We start from the raw sequence: 15,177 nt of genomic DNA, 5'->3' as shown, positions 1-15,177 counted from the left end.
TGGCTCAGTGATCACCCCCTGAGCATGATATACTCAGACCTTCATGATGCTCAGGGATAAAAATGTGTAAGATATATGAATATATGTAAAGCCCATAAACACAAATATGTATTGGTTTGAAGGCCAATAGCAGTAAAACACTGCCCAAATGGAAAAATAGTTCCTAAGATTGTAGCAAGTTGTCTGAATCTGGCAGCTGAGGGTATTACGCACAATTCAATTTTTGACTCCAGTATTTTTTTTCTGTACTGACAATGGCCCCTGGACACAGGTCACTACTGATTATCCTTTTGGATTTTTAAAAAAAATGCTAAAAATCTTCAGTGTAAAAAGCTCCTTTATGGGCCCTGTGAGATGTTCCCCTTTCCCTGCCCAAAACCAAATTATTAAGTTGTTATTGAGACCATTAGGACAATGTTGCACACATTTGCCTCCTGTTGTTTGGAGAGCAGCCTGGAGTGCTATTGAAATTGTATTCCTATTTAAGGAGCAAGGTAATGTTATTCTGAAATGGACTCAGGATTCATGACAAGTATATTAAAAAACCCAAACAAAATAGTCTTCAGGACAACATCGCTGAAAGTGACTTCAATCCAGTGTGGGAAGGAACAAATCAAAAAAGAGAGTGACCAAGTATTCCCTCCATTGTTAACATTCAACCTAGCCAACAGGGTCAGGAACTTGGGCTGGCAAACAGTATCTGATCACCTGTGGAAGTAGTTTGTCAGTCCATACACCTCCCTCTCATGTATGATAGAAAAGAGACAGAGAGATGTGTATGCTTCGAAAACAGTTAAAGATTTATTAAGAAAATTGACAATAGCAGGGATAGGGGAATGATAACTAGAATAAACAACCCAATACAAATGCAAGTGCGGCAGCCCCCAATTGGACATGAAGCCCGGAGACCCGTACAACCCTTAACCTTGGCTATATTTAAACTAAACAAAAGGAAAACACAAACTAACCCAATACTGTACTGAGTCAGAGGCGACAACTTCAGGTAAGACAAAACAGCTGATGGTGGTGTATCTCATTGTAGCTTGACAGTGTGAGTTCCGAATCCTGGACCTCAAACCAAGCTTCGCAGCCTGACTTGGGCTACGGGAGGGAGGAGCACAGGACCGACAGCGAAGATCTACTGGAACCAGGACTGCAGATAAAGGCGTCGCAGGAATTAGGATATAGGTAGGTGTTATAGTTCATGAGTGATGATAAGTGATGCCTTCTTGGGCAATGGTGTGGGTCCGGAGTCACTGAGGAGATCCTCGACGTCCGCACAAATCAATGTGATACCTGCCTGCCGCTCTGGTGGACAGCAAGAATGCTCAGGCATGCAGCCCTTTTTATATGCTCAGTGGTGTGAACCTAGCGGTCTGAGCTGGTTCTAACTGACCCCTAAGAGTCCGTTACTCTTTTCCCGCCACTACTTTGAAAAGGTGTGAAAGTTCTGACAAGAAGGAGCAACAACATGGAGTCCAAGTTGTTGTTATGGCACACCACCATCTTGAATCATGGACTCCACTGATTTCTGTTCCATAATTAACTCATTTTATACTAATCGTTACAGCAAACACATTAATTCAAACATAAACATCAACATTAACATCATTAAATATACATTTAGGGGAAAACTTCCCACCACCATCCCCATCTCTCCCTTTGATCATGAAAATTCTTAGAGCAAACCCCTGAAATAGACTTCATTCAGGTCCTAGGCATTCTAAAGTGAAATCTACAAAGGGTACAGCTCTAAATGGCTTAGTATTAGAGATGTGGGTTAAATAGAAATACTAGGACCAAACTGAATGGTGATGTAAATGGAGGTGTAAGTTACACATCAGGTTTAAGCAGGTCTGAAAATGGATGGTGATAAATGATATAAAGTTGTAAGTGGTTCAGCAGTGTAGTTTACATGCCAAAGGGACAGATGGGTTAGTGTAGCCAGAAGAATAACTCTCTGGAAAAAGTCAAATAAAGCAACATTTCTTACAACAACCTGGTAGTTAGTTGTCCATATTCTTCTGGTGCTGGGTTTTATTCTTCAAGGCTTTCAATCTGACAACTGTTACCAGTCCTAAATTGCTAAAAAGAAGGGCAAGACAGAGTAAATGAACGAAACAGGATAAAAATACGAGAATGCAAAAGATACAGACAGAATACAGAAGTAACAAAAGAAAATGAGTAAGAGGGAGAGGAGATACTTCACCTTGCTGTATCTAGATACTTCATAGGTCTCAGGAGATCTCACCAGGTCTGCATTTGAAGAATAGTATACATCGGTGTGGCTCATGCCCACGAGGCTCTTTGCTTCTGTATCTTCAGTTTGCCTCTGGCCACCAGTCTGGGGCCCTCTCCCTCCAACAGGGATGGGTCTTGGGCACCAGCAACCTACTTACTGTCCTAGAGCACTGTTGGATGAGGCCGGGCAGGTTGCGCCAACAGAGCTGCACTTCCTGTCTGCTACCACTGTTAAGAGGGTTTTCCCTTCACCCTCTCCCCTGGTTCTTGTCATGCAGAGAGAAAGCAGATGACCAGAAGTCTGAAGTGCAGGCAATGCGATGTTCATTAGGGTTAGTTCCAAGCAAACATGTATACCACAGTTCTATACGCTGGCAGAGTCTGTTTCCCAGTGTTCCATTCCCAGCTCTAACACCACAGAGCGTTTACCCCGTGTCCTCCTTCCCAGCTCAGACGCTGCAGATCCTTGCTTATTTCCCTGTTTCCCCATTCCCATCTCCTCCTCCTTAGCAGGCCCAAATACACCTGCAGTGCACACTCCTAGTCACACTCCTCACAACTTATGGTCATGTTCCATTTTGGAGGGTAATGGGTCTGGTCTGGGTCTTTATCCCACCTCTTTTGTATCCCATGGGAGGGGTAAGGAGTGAGGCTGTGTTCTGGCCAAGGCCAGGCTTTTCTTTGGCTTTTAGCGTTTCTTATGCCTCTTCCCCATCTCTCCCCTGAACTGGTTGCTTGACCTTGGCTTGAGAAAGGAGCCAGGCAGCCTTTCAGTGTATGCTCATATATATTACACTCCCACCATACCCTGTAACACTTCAATTGCTCTATCCCTTATCTCTTCCCATTGTACTAAAAACCCCATCAGGTTACGGGAAATGCAACACAGTGTCTTTGTTCATTGTTCTTCACACATATTAGTATAAGATACAAGAGTATCAAAAAGTCAAACCCAAAATTTTATCTCAGGTTAACAAACAGGCTTATATGCTAACCACCACCCCCTCAGAAGAATCAACCCCACTCCACCCCCATGCTGAAAAAGCTGTAGAGGGATGGTGAAGCATACAACTTTCAGATCAGCAGTTTAGTGAGAGTTTTTCTTTACTACTGAAAAGTAGTGAAAGGGAAGGTGATCAAGGGAGGTGGGTGGCAGTCTCTCTCTCATCCAGCCTAAATATTTAGCTCTCACATCTCAGACAGCTGAGTTAAAATGGGTTAAAATTATTGGGGTGGCGGAAATGGGAGTTTGCAATGGAAATAGCAAACCGTGCTTAATTATAAAGCTACATGTTTGATGCATGAAGTAAGATAACATTGTATCTGGACTAGTTAACTTGTAACATGATTTATTACCAGACAAGTTTATCTCCTAATCCTGAACATTTTAGGTAGCAATATAATGGAAATAAACCATATTTCTTCTCACCCACCAAAGGATTAGTTTAAATAGAGTCTGAAGCTTTAGTGCTAGACAATTATTTATACTAAATTATCATGTATCTGGGTGAGATCAAGTAGTCTTTTTTTTTTTAAACATATGGCACAATCAGGTTTTTTTTTCTTCTCATGAAGGGATTTTAAAACACCACTCTGTGTCATCACTATAATTCAGGATAGAACCACTCTCTGAAGGCAGAAAGTCAGAGTCAACAATGTACATAGCTACCACTTAAATTCACAATCATGAACCATAACGACTTGTCTGGAACAAGTGAAAAACATCGTACTCAGGGGTGGCCAAAGTAGAGTCACAACCATTGTAATTGAATTTTCCTGATACCACTGAATTCAAGTATGTTTTCTTCATGCTTAGAAACAATTTTCTACCAATGAAGAAAAATACAGAATGCACACAAGGAACTTAAACAGTGTAATATATGAAATAGTTTATTGTTTTCCATGTGAGGGTCATAGCTGCTCAGGAAAAGATTTCGTGACTAATTTATTTTTCTCTAAGTAATAGGTATTATTTCTGTCTCCTCCTCCTATAGGAATAGCAAGGAAGGAAGGAGAGAAAGAAAAGCATAAAAAGTGAAGTTGAGGGAATAGTGACAAGAAAAAAATTCTTGATTTCCTCAGGAGAAGTAACCGGGGGGTGGGGGGGGGAGATCACTGATCTATTATGGGAATGCTCTATTACGGATGCATCAGTCTTGGGTCCATTTTTAAGGTTGAGTTCTGCACTTAAAGTATTCTAATACTATGGTGATAACAATGGTATAAAAATACAGCTGGATAGAGTTTTTAGGTTCTTAAGAAAAGCTGATTCAGATATTGCTTATTACTAGGCTTGGGAGGAATAGATTATCAGTAAGTGACAGTAGATGTTCATTTCACCATACATAAATATTAACAAAAATTTATATCTATAATAACCAAAGTTTACAGATAGGCAAAATAAGAAACATGCTGCTTGTGAAGAGTTTGATTTAAGAATATGTATTTTGTATATTTTGATGTGATGTGGACAATTTGTGTTTTAATGACAATAAAGCTTTAACTTTTTGAAATCGCAACATCTACTGTCATTAAAGAATTATGGCCTGATCTCGCCTATTGCCTGACCCCTCCTCTCCGCCCCAATTTTCTGCAACTGAAAATTTAAGTTAATAAAAGTTTTAAAATGTTTAAAACTAAACATTGATATGTCAAAATTATAAAAAAAATTGAATTCTGCTAAGCTATCTATGACACAGCCTTTCAAGATCTGTTTCAACACTTTGGAGGCTCTAGAATTCTGATTGCATGTTACTCATATCCCCATTAGTCTCATTATTTTGACTCGTACTCTAGAATTAGGATTCACAACTTCAACTCCCAAACCAGGAGAGGCATTCTTGTCACATACGTTGGCTCAGTGTGAAGATTAAAAACACTGAGATGATTTCCTCATTCCCCCACAATCTCATGTTGCAGGGCTGTGCAGCAGTAAATATTGGTACAATTTGAGTTCTAGACCAATTTTTGTCCCACCACTACTGCGAATTCCCAGGTTTCCTTTACCTCCCCATCTATATCCTATTCCCAAAACAGAAAAAAATTCCAGGATCTTAAAAGCTACCTCAGGAAATGGAATGTGATTCCCCCAACTCTCGTGTGATAGTACTCCTGAAATTCTAGTGACACCTCACAGCTTCAACTCTAGCAAGTAGCTCCAAGAACCCTCTACAATCACTGTCAGGAAAAGAAGTTACCTAGGGTGCTTAAATGATCCACATCGCTGTAGTATCTGAGCATCTCATAATCCTTAATGAGGTAGGGGTGTACTATTATCCCCATATCACAAGGGATACTGAGGCACGGAGAGGCTAAGTGACTTGTTCAAGGTATCTCACTGTGGGAGAGCAAGAACCTGAACCACAGTTTCCCCAATCCTAAACTAGTTCCCTACCCATTGGGCCTTCCTTCCTCTGGATAGTGACTCTTTTACTCTCACTCAGAGGTTGGGAAAGTGACAAGGCATCATCTGAGCTGGTGGGGCTTGGGTAAGCCATTGGCTTCTATATAAACCCTATCCCGCCAACTTGAGCCCACTCTCAAGTCCAGAGCAGCAGCTGCAAGGAGTTAGAGGAGCTGCTGTTTCTGGAATGCAGACATCTATTTTACTTCCCTTTTCAATTTAGTACATTTCCACCTCTGTTCTCCTCTCATGAGTCTAGCAAGGCATCAGACCAGCAACAATTTGTCCAAGGTAGCCACTTGGACCATCTTTTAGAGTCAGCCAGCTTTATTTGAACATCAGATAGTAGTTGGTTCCATGGAAAAGTTATAACTCTTTGAAAACACCTTTTAAAAAAGGGTCTTGGCTTGTGCCTTCTCATTTGATTCCCACATATCTTGGCTGCATTGTGGGGCCAGAGAATAAAGGAAAAATCCTTCCAATTCTGTATTAAGTGCAGATATAAAAAAAACTGCATTATTTGAAGTACGTTACACTTCTATTAAACTGTTTTAAATGTATTTAGTTTACTAAAGTTATGGTCAGACGGTTCACCTTCATCTCAAATTTAAAGCAATCCCAATGCTTTGAATCGTCATAATCTCACATTAACTCCTGGGGTTTGTGTGCGTATTTAACAGGTGATTTTATTGTAAAATGGTACTTTAAAAAATAGCTGGGAAGATAACCCTTTATTCCAAGATCACAAGTTGCTGCATCACTGTCAGGCTCTTCTATTCCTATGAATAAAGTCAGATCTGACAAGGGGAACATGTACTGCTTTTTCAGTAAGGATGTATGCTAGAGTTACTGAGTTGGTAACAAACAACAGTATAATACTAATATATTAAGTTGCACAACATGACAAGTCACCTTACATCTTGGAATATAAGTAATGTGGTTGCTGCATTTATATAAGTCTGATCTACATTTTTATAGTTTGTCTCTGTACCATTTGTAAAGTACAACTGCTAGTTAAAAGAATCTCATCTTCCTGAATCTTTACCAGCTCACTTTTTCCTAATACCAATACCAGAAAACAGAAGTGCAGATGTAATTTTAAACTGACAGGCTTAATCTATCTGCATACCAAAGATTTTAACCTCTCCCTTCAAGTTTACTCATCATACTGGATGTGAAGCCAACAACTAAGCAGAGGAGTTTCAGATTCCTAACAGTGAAAAAGCTACTACAATTTTAATGTTCAGTTTTAAAGATTTGTCTCCAATCATTTAGGAAGAGTAAATGGAGTATGAAAACTGATTACATGTTGTAAATCATAGTAACCTGAGATTTAATATAAAGTTACCATGCTGCACTCAATGAAAATTTTTAAAAAGTCCGATTTCAAAGAATTACATTATTTAAAAATGATAGAAAAATAAAAATTTCACATACTTCTATAGTTTAAACACTGGACATTTTTCATCTGTAAAGCTGGCCTCACATACAACAATCTTTTGAAATGAAATTAATGGATGAAACTGTACATAGTCCCCTCTGTGAAATTTGAGGGACTATGTTAACATTGTTCCATGATCCAAGTCCCTTTATTTACAACTAAGTCTCTATCAAATTGATACTTGTTAGATATCTTTAGACTGGTCATCTTCTTCAAGTTTCCTGATTTCACTCTTTAAACAGTTGATAGTTTCCCGACTTGCTTTTAATCTCTCTTTAAGCTCAGCAATTTCAAAACTGGTTTTCTTTTTGGCAGCTTCCAGCTTTTCCCTGGTTTTTACTTCAAGATCTGCAACTGGGATGGTGACAAAGAAAAAAATATTTTTAGTGCACTGCAAAACTGCAATTACTGAATATAATATTCCAAAATTCAAAAAAGGTAGTGGAGGGCAGAATCTGTTTCACAGAATCTTCACTGCTGGTAATGCATGGGCCCTAAAAGAATCCAGAAGGACATTCAGATCCCATTTTGGAATTTGTATGGCTGGAAGTTGGGCTCCTATTCCCTACCAGGTATAAAAAAAAAAAAAAAGCACCTTGCCCTCTATGCCTAGTTATTCTACATGTCTCAGAGATACAGTGGCACAGACTGTCTTTGCAAGAATCCTACAGAAACTGCAGTTTTGAAATACTGTAAATTCCAGCTTTTTAGCTTATGCACAAGAACACTGTGAGAATGTTACTTTCCCCACTTCTCCCTTTTTGGGCTGGCAAGGCAACAGAAATCTGACTAGAACACTGGCACTCTGCTCCACAGCAAACACATCACCCCTCCCATTTGTGGGATATTAAACAGCTCATGCTTCAGGAAGGTCCTAACCTATATCTGCTTCTACAAGCGTATTTATGAGAAATGAGAATAAGGAAACACCTCTAATACTCTGGCTGTAGAGCAATAAATCACTTCTATCCATGCCTAGCAGAAACATGTAGCCACTTCTTAGTTAAAATGTGAAAATTTGACATGCTCAAAAGTAAAGTCATGAAACATTTTCTATTGTCCAATTAACAAAGTAACAATTACAAATACAAAAAAAAAATCCCCAGTACTTTTGTGAGATAAGTATTTTACAAATGAGGAAACTGATATTTTTATCATCTGTGCCATGGAAACAATGTCTAAGGCAGGAAAGTCAAGTGATTTACCAAAGTTGAGACAGCACTACAGTGGCAACGCTGAGATTAGAATCCTGCATGTTCTGGGTTTCAAAGCTGTATGTACTCCCTTAGTCTTTGGTTTTAGGTATCTCAGAAGTATTTTAAGTAATATAATTTGCTGACAATACTTAAACGAGAGGGGTAACATACAGACAGGAGGGCAGAACCAAAGTGTAAGTGGCCTGGAGAGATTACAGCAGTAGAGTTGTAGACAGCAAGGTGAGATTTGGAATGAACATATATTAAATCCATGCTCTGGGTATAGGAAATCAGAAAACTGATTCAAAATCTGAAGGAGGGGAATATAAGCCAAACAGCCACACCAGTCTATATTAATAAAGTTTATTTTCATTTTATCATCTCCTTAATGCCCTCAACACTTAGTTCACATAAATAAAGCATTATAGTTGCAAAGAAAACAATTAGGAAAGAGGTTGGATAGGGAGGTGACTCTCAAAAGTCTGTTATCTTAAGAAATGGCCTACAGCATGAAAGTCTGAGAACACCACCTAGAAAACAAGTAATGGTAACTATTCACTCCATCCCAAAATAGTTGCTGGCTTCAGGTAAAGGTGTTAGTATTGCAATATTTCATGTTAATATTTCAACTTTAATCACTGAGTTCAGTTAATATCCTATTTAGATGAACGGGGGACAGTCACACCTCAAATCTATAGGGCAACTTCATTCCTTGTGTTACTCTCTGACTTCACTGGAATTACATGAAGGATAACTATTTCTATCAGCCTTCATACACAGTTATTCAGAAGTAAACAATTGTGAAAAATGTACAAATCTGAAACCTTTAGATCGTAAAATTAGTATATGTCTGTAGAGATACAAGATGTTTTTCAAAAACAGAGCTCTTTCCACAAATTTCACTTTACAGCAGCAAACAAGGATAATTAAACATTAACGGTTAATCATAACTTCTAAATTCACATGCAACATTAGAATTGTTATCAGTTGGCACTTACACTCCGTTTCATGCTTATAAGCTCCTAGCGTTAGCTGACGAGATGTTGTCAAAAGCTGCTGCATCATAGCAGTAGGATCTTGAAATATCTAAGAGGAGAAAAATACACACCTGTTATCAATCTCACTATTTAAAAACAAAACCTTTAACATGTTCTCTTTTCTTACCATCTCATCATAAAACTCGGATACTACAGTTTTCTTTCCCAGTATTGCATTGGTGTCAGACTGAAACAGCTTCAGCAAATGATATAAAGTTACCTATACAAGGAAAACAGACAGACCTGAATAAATGTAATATGATCACTTTAAGAAAAAATAAGTGATACACCCAAATGGAATTAAAACATTAATTGCTCTTTTTGCTGTGCAAGCATATAGGATTTTTAAAAACCTGCAAGAATACAAGAACTAAACTGATCTTCTCATACCATTTAAACTTCAACAGAATAACTGAATTTAATATTAATTGTTAAACAACTTAAACATCCTGAAGCAAATGTTTGGCTGGATTTGGAAAGGGTCTAGGGAAAGTAAAATAGAAAATAAGATAAACCAAGATTGATCTATAAATGCTATTATAATAATTACCCTTTTTAAAACATTGAATGAGTTGGTGCACAACAAGCCAGGAAGTGCATCTGCAGAACACTAGCTAGCCACACAACAACATCCTGTGTGGACACAGCTACAGCACTAACTGCAGTAAGTCAAAGCACACTACAGAACTCTGCAAGCACGATGTAGCTGGCTATAGAGTCACGTTAGCTTTCTGTGCCCCAGCTCACCATGTAGACAAGTTCTGAGCACAGAAAAGATCACTTGGTTCATGTGGAACCCTATGCCTACCAAAACACAGTTAGGACGTGCTCCTCAATACTAATCTAGATTTAGATCACCCCCGATGAAGTTCTTCTTCAAGAGTTCCTTTTCTATTATTCTGTGGGAGGTGATAGATACTGGAATAGGCTGTAAGTCTACCTACAAACCCCTGGTTATTCATGGGAGGCCAGGGCCATCCACATGGAGGCAACATGGATTCACAATGGCTCTGGCTCTAATCAACAAATCCCAACAACTCTGCCCTTTCCACTCCTTCCCTTAAGCAAACCTGTTAAGTGCCATAGAGATGGCTGATCCCTGCTTCCAGTTGGAAGAACTGTACATAACAGAGGGCCGGGAAGGGAGAGAGACAATCCAGGCCATTTTATCTACTTTGATCCTATTACTCCTGATACCTCTTTGGAACACCTTACAGTTCTTTTCCTTCTTTCAACACCATTCAAAAGTGTGTAACCTATCATATTCCTCCTTAGTGTTAATCAGGTCAAGGAAAGCATGAAGAGCTTTTTGAGTGTTTTGGACAAGGGGAAAGGACTAAGCCAGGGGTAGGCAACCTATGGCACGGGTGCCGAAGGCAGCACGCGAGCTGATTTCCAGTGGCACTCACTCTGCCTGGGTCCTGGCCACCGGTCCGGGGGGCTCTGCATTTTAATCTAATTTTAAATGAAGCTTCTTAAACATTTTAAAAACCTTATTTACTTTACATACAACAATAGTTTAGTTATATATTATAGACTTCTAGAAAGAGACTTTCTAAAAACGTTAAAATGTATTACTGGCACGCGAAACCTTAAATCAGAGTGAATAAATGAAGAATTGGCACACCACTTCTGAAAGGTTGCCAACCCTGGGACTAAGCACTTGTGATCACGGTAATTTACAAGCTCTGTTTTCAAGAAGTAGGCATTCCCTTTCCACTTTCAGGCACCACACTGCTACTTGACACATGCTTTCCCTATCTAAACTTAGTTTAAAAGTGTTAAAGCCAGCTATGCACTGGGATTCAATGCATTACAAAAAATGACTACAAAAGCTGAGTAATAGCACACACATCTTCAAGATACATCCAAAAGTGAAGGTTAGGCATATAGTAATGAAGACATTTAAACATGCTGAGACTTAGTACTAGAACTTTTTCTGGTCAGCTGCATCCCATGGCAAAGTCTTATAAATGCACAATACACTACACATAAATAAAGGTTTATTAAACGCCAAAAAAATTTACTTACAGGTCTTTCATTGGGATCAATAAAAAATATCTTGATGATGATTTCAAATTCACCCCAACCCGTTTCAGTGATTTCATATGGTGGTTTGGTAACAACTGCAGTGGAAAAACAGTGGCAGGAATACAGATGACTTACATTCTCATTATGTGGAAGCTATGTACAAACCATAAAAACAAACAAACAATCTTACCTCTTAAAGGATTACCATAGCTTTCATGTAGTTTAAATTGAATTTTCTTCACATAAGCAGACATATCCTAAAATGTAAACAATGTAGCCAATTATTTCCAGATATTAAAGCACACTGAAGAGTTTCTCCCATTGTTTCTTCCCCTCCATATACCTATCCATATACCACATATTTACTAATGTGTCAAACTTTAACTACCTGACAAAAACAGGCTAAACTCCGGGATTAAAAAAATCCACATAATCTCTTGCTACATTTCCCTCTGATGACATTAATCTAATTTATTTTCTATATGATCCTTGCAGAAATAGAGATTATTTTTAACTGCCAGTCTATATAACTCACTTTTTCCCTAATGCCTGCTCTATATTTGTACATATAATTAATTCTTTCTAATGTGTTATACTAGAGATGAAGAAGCTATTCTAATTGTGCCTATATTTTCTCCTGATCCCAACACAACACTAAGGACCTTTCTGGCATTTCTCAAGTGACACCACAGTCATTACAATGTTTCCTATATTTTAACAGGTAAGGCCTCAATCTTGCAATTATGCGTGCTTAACTTTGAAGTCAATGGGACCACTAATATGCTTAAAGTTAAATATGAATGTAAGTGTTTACAGAATTAAGGCCCATATCTAGACAGATGACATTTCTAGTTCAGTTACATATCTTTTGGTCAATAATCAACTTTTTACCTACCTCATTTCTGTAAGGCTTTACATAAACTGTCCACTGATGTGTGTGTCCATCTTCCTCTCTCTTCTTTCCAAAATAACGTGCAACATTTCCATAAACTATAGGTTTCACAATAGTAACTCCCTTTAAAAAAGAAAAAAGAAAAACGATCAGCATCTCATAAGTGATCATTGGAAACTAATCATGTTGAGAAGCCACATGATATATAACAGCTGCTATTTTTACTTCAATTTAAGCTATTCTGCCATTTATATTTTCTTTTGTTTAAAACTAGTATTTTTCCATGCATTTTATCATGAGAGCCATGAGACTCCAGCTGAAATTAACATTTCTGAGCTGCCTAAATATCCTTTCAGTATTGAGGCTACCGGTGGTAAGGGGAACAGAGGGGTGAAAAATGTATTTCCTCCACCAGCAGAGCAGTTATGAAGAGTCTGTAGTCTCCTGAACCAATCTCTTTGCCACTCGGCAGAAGCCAAGAGTCCGATGAAGTTGGGAGACCGAGTTACCCTCCAGCTCAAGCCGCCCAGGCCTGGAGAGCGAAGCGCTCCCCTCGCAGAGCAGGCGTGGCGGGACTGCCCTGCGGGACAAACAGGAAACTTCGGTGCCCAGCGCGGGGGCTAAGGCTGGTCTCGATCAGCGCGTGCCGCGAGAGGCGCTTCCCCCGGCCCCCGAGGCGCGGCTGCTGCTCACCCTGGCCGGCCCCGGGGGGGACGCTGGCTTGGCCCGCGCTGCTACCGGGGCACTGGCCCTTTGTGTGGGGGGCGGGGCCGCCACCCCCCGCGGCTGCTTGCACCCCGCGGCGGGCACTGAGCGCGGCACTGGTGGCTGCCCGCGGGCAGGGCAGAGCGGAGCCCCCAGCAAGCCGAGCGCGCCCGGTGGAGGTGGGGACAGGCGCCCTCCCCCCGCAACCCGCCCGAGAGAGGAACCCGCCCCGGGCTCCGCCCCCTGCCACGCCCCCGGCCGCGGGCGGCACCTTCACTCTCCCCCCGGAGTCAGGCCCGAACTCAGCCATTCTCTTGAACATATTGCACCGCGGGGAACCGCCCGGGGCCGCGCCGGCCGCTCGCGCTCAGCCCCCTGCTCCGCGGCAGCGAGGCCAGGCCCGCGCGCAGCTCCGGCCACGGCTCGCGCCTTACGTCCCCGCCGCCAGACCGGGTGGGGGTGGGTTACCCGCCCGGCCCCTGCCGGGTGACGCTAACGCTGCTACGTCACCAGCCCGGCAGCCCGCGTGCGGCGCGAGCTTCCCGCACCTCCCTCTGGCAAAAAGCCGCGGCCAACACGAGTCATGTGTCACGGGGTTCGTGATGTCACGGGGAGCGGGGGGGGGAGGAAGGCGGACGGGCTGGGCGGGAATCCGAGGCGGGGTCATACACGGGGGGGGGGGGGGGGAGGAGCAGTGAGTGGGGAGGGACAGGAGAAGCGGCTGGTCGCGGGGGGAGGCAGGGTTGGTTTCGCTGAGATCCGAGCGAGTCAGTAAGCTCCTCCATCTCCCCTTGCGATGTCTGAAAGCACGTTGAATGATGACAGTTACCCAAGACCACCCTCGAAACATTTTTCCCCCCAGCATGCATTGTGGGGAAATCCAATGCCCAGAATTCCAATGGGCAGCGGGGACTGCGGGAACTGTGGGATAGCTTCCCACAGTGCACCGCTTCCAATGTCGACGCTGGCCCCATTAGTGTGGACTCACAAAGTCGAATTAGTGTCCTTAGTGTGGACACACAAATTCGACTTTGTAAGGTCCCAAATTCGAATTAAGTTAAATCGAACTAATCTGGTAGTGTAGACATACCCTGAAAGTGATGCCAAACCTGCTTTAATGAAAAAATTAAAATGAATGTCGTTGGGTGGATTGACAATTTTAATATCATACTTGAAAGGGGATGAATCAGTTTTACCATCAAGTCCCAATATAATATGTATCAGTTATATAAATATGCAACTAATCACAGAGCTGTTGAAACAGTGTGATTGCTAAATATTTGTCCTGTTGATTTGTAGGCAAGTCTGTTTAACATGCCTGCCTTACAACATAGTTCAGTGAAATGTACTTAGCAAAATGTTGCAATGTTTCAACTGTTGCTTTCTTTAAGGAACTAAACAATACTGTGATACCAGTCAGTTCTGTGTTCTTGGGGAACCAGTGTGCAGTATCCAGCCCGACTCCTGAAAGACATCCCCCCAGCCTCTGCTTAAACCAAAACCCATCAGAGGAAAAAACTTGCAGAGAGCCATGAAGGGCATTGGAAGACACACCTAGATGCCTCCTGACAAGGATGACAAGATTAAGACATCACCATTAGCATACAGAATGAAGAACAGAGACAACTCCCTTAGCCTCATCTGCATGAAAGATGGGACAGGGAGACATCTCAATTTGCATACAGAATGGAGAACAGCGAACCACACTGAACTCTGGGACCAGAAAAAGCAGGGAAGCACTGCATCATGGGAATCTCTGCTCCAGATGCTAATGAGCCTATGCCTGCACACACCCAGCTCGGCAGTTTTCAGACCAATTCTAGTAATGAATCCTTGACTGATATCCAAAATACTGAAGAAGCCTAGTTGCATTGTGAGCTCCCTTGAAGAAAACACCACCCATAGCCAAGAGTGATCAGCTCCTATTGTTTAGCCTAAATCTGGGACGCATAAGGGTAACAGCTTGTAAGTGCTGCTTGACCCAGTCCCTGGAGCCCAGGGGCATATAAGGAGAGGCAGCTTGAAAGTGCTGCTTCATCCAGCCCAGTGAGTCCAGAGACATATAAGGAGTCAGCTTGACAGTGCTGATTGACCCGGTCCGCTCAGACTTGCTCTGTTAATGTGTGTGTGTGTGTGTGTTCATCTGGTTTTGGGGATGGAGGAACCCAGCCCTAGGGAACCTAGGTCCTGCAGGATAGCTCCATTGGGAGGGGACTTGCAGAAGGCAGAAG

At 41.5% G+C, this 15,177-nt stretch overlaps 1 protein-coding gene across 2 annotated transcripts; it reads right to left on the bottom strand.

Annotated features, from left to right (window-relative positions):
* Window positions 1–779: 779 nt before the first annotated feature.
* Window positions 780–13,514, bottom strand: YEATS4 (YEATS domain containing 4). Of its 2 annotated transcripts, XR_006572269.1 has the most exons (8): window positions 13,218–13,514; window positions 12,245–12,364; window positions 11,540–11,606; window positions 11,350–11,444; window positions 9,446–9,538; window positions 9,280–9,367; window positions 2,210–7,439; window positions 780–2,085 (listed from the first exon to the last, which is right to left on the bottom strand). XR_006572269.1 is itself a non-coding variant. In XM_044978626.1 (7 exons), the coding sequence occupies exons 1-7, from the start codon at window positions 13,266–13,268 to the stop codon at window positions 7,270–7,272; spliced, it is 684 nt and encodes a 227-aa protein (XP_044834561.1). In that variant the 5' UTR covers window positions 13,269–13,514; the 3' UTR covers window positions 780–7,269. The 2 variants fall into 2 exon arrangements, 1 of the variants encoding a protein (XP_044834561.1); XM_044978626.1 differs by having other exon boundaries at window positions 780–7,439.
* Window positions 13,515–15,177: the final 1,663 nt, after the last annotated feature.

Source organism: Mauremys mutica, chromosome 1, assembly GCF_020497125.1.
Source record: "Mauremys mutica isolate MM-2020 ecotype Southern chromosome 1, ASM2049712v1, whole genome shotgun sequence".
Lineage (NCBI taxonomy): Eukaryota > Metazoa > Chordata > Testudines > Geoemydidae > Mauremys > Mauremys mutica.
Note: the sequence above shows the minus strand (reverse complement) of the source record. Positions and strands in the feature narration are given on the sequence as shown.

Bases quoted from the DNA above. Each gene is read 5' to 3' on its own strand.
- YEATS4 (XM_044978626.1), bottom strand. From the start codon at position 13,268: ATGTTCAAGAGAATGGCTGAGTTCGGGCCTGACTCCGGGGGGAGAGTG. The intron at 11,445-11,539 runs GTAAGATTGTTT...TTTCCACTGCAG, and splicing joins CTATGGTAATCCTTTAAGAG to TTGTTACCAAACCACCATAT. The intron at 9,539-11,349 runs GTAAGTAAATTT...TTCCTTGTATAG, and splicing joins TTGATCCCAATGAAAGACCT to GTAACTTTATATCATTTGCT.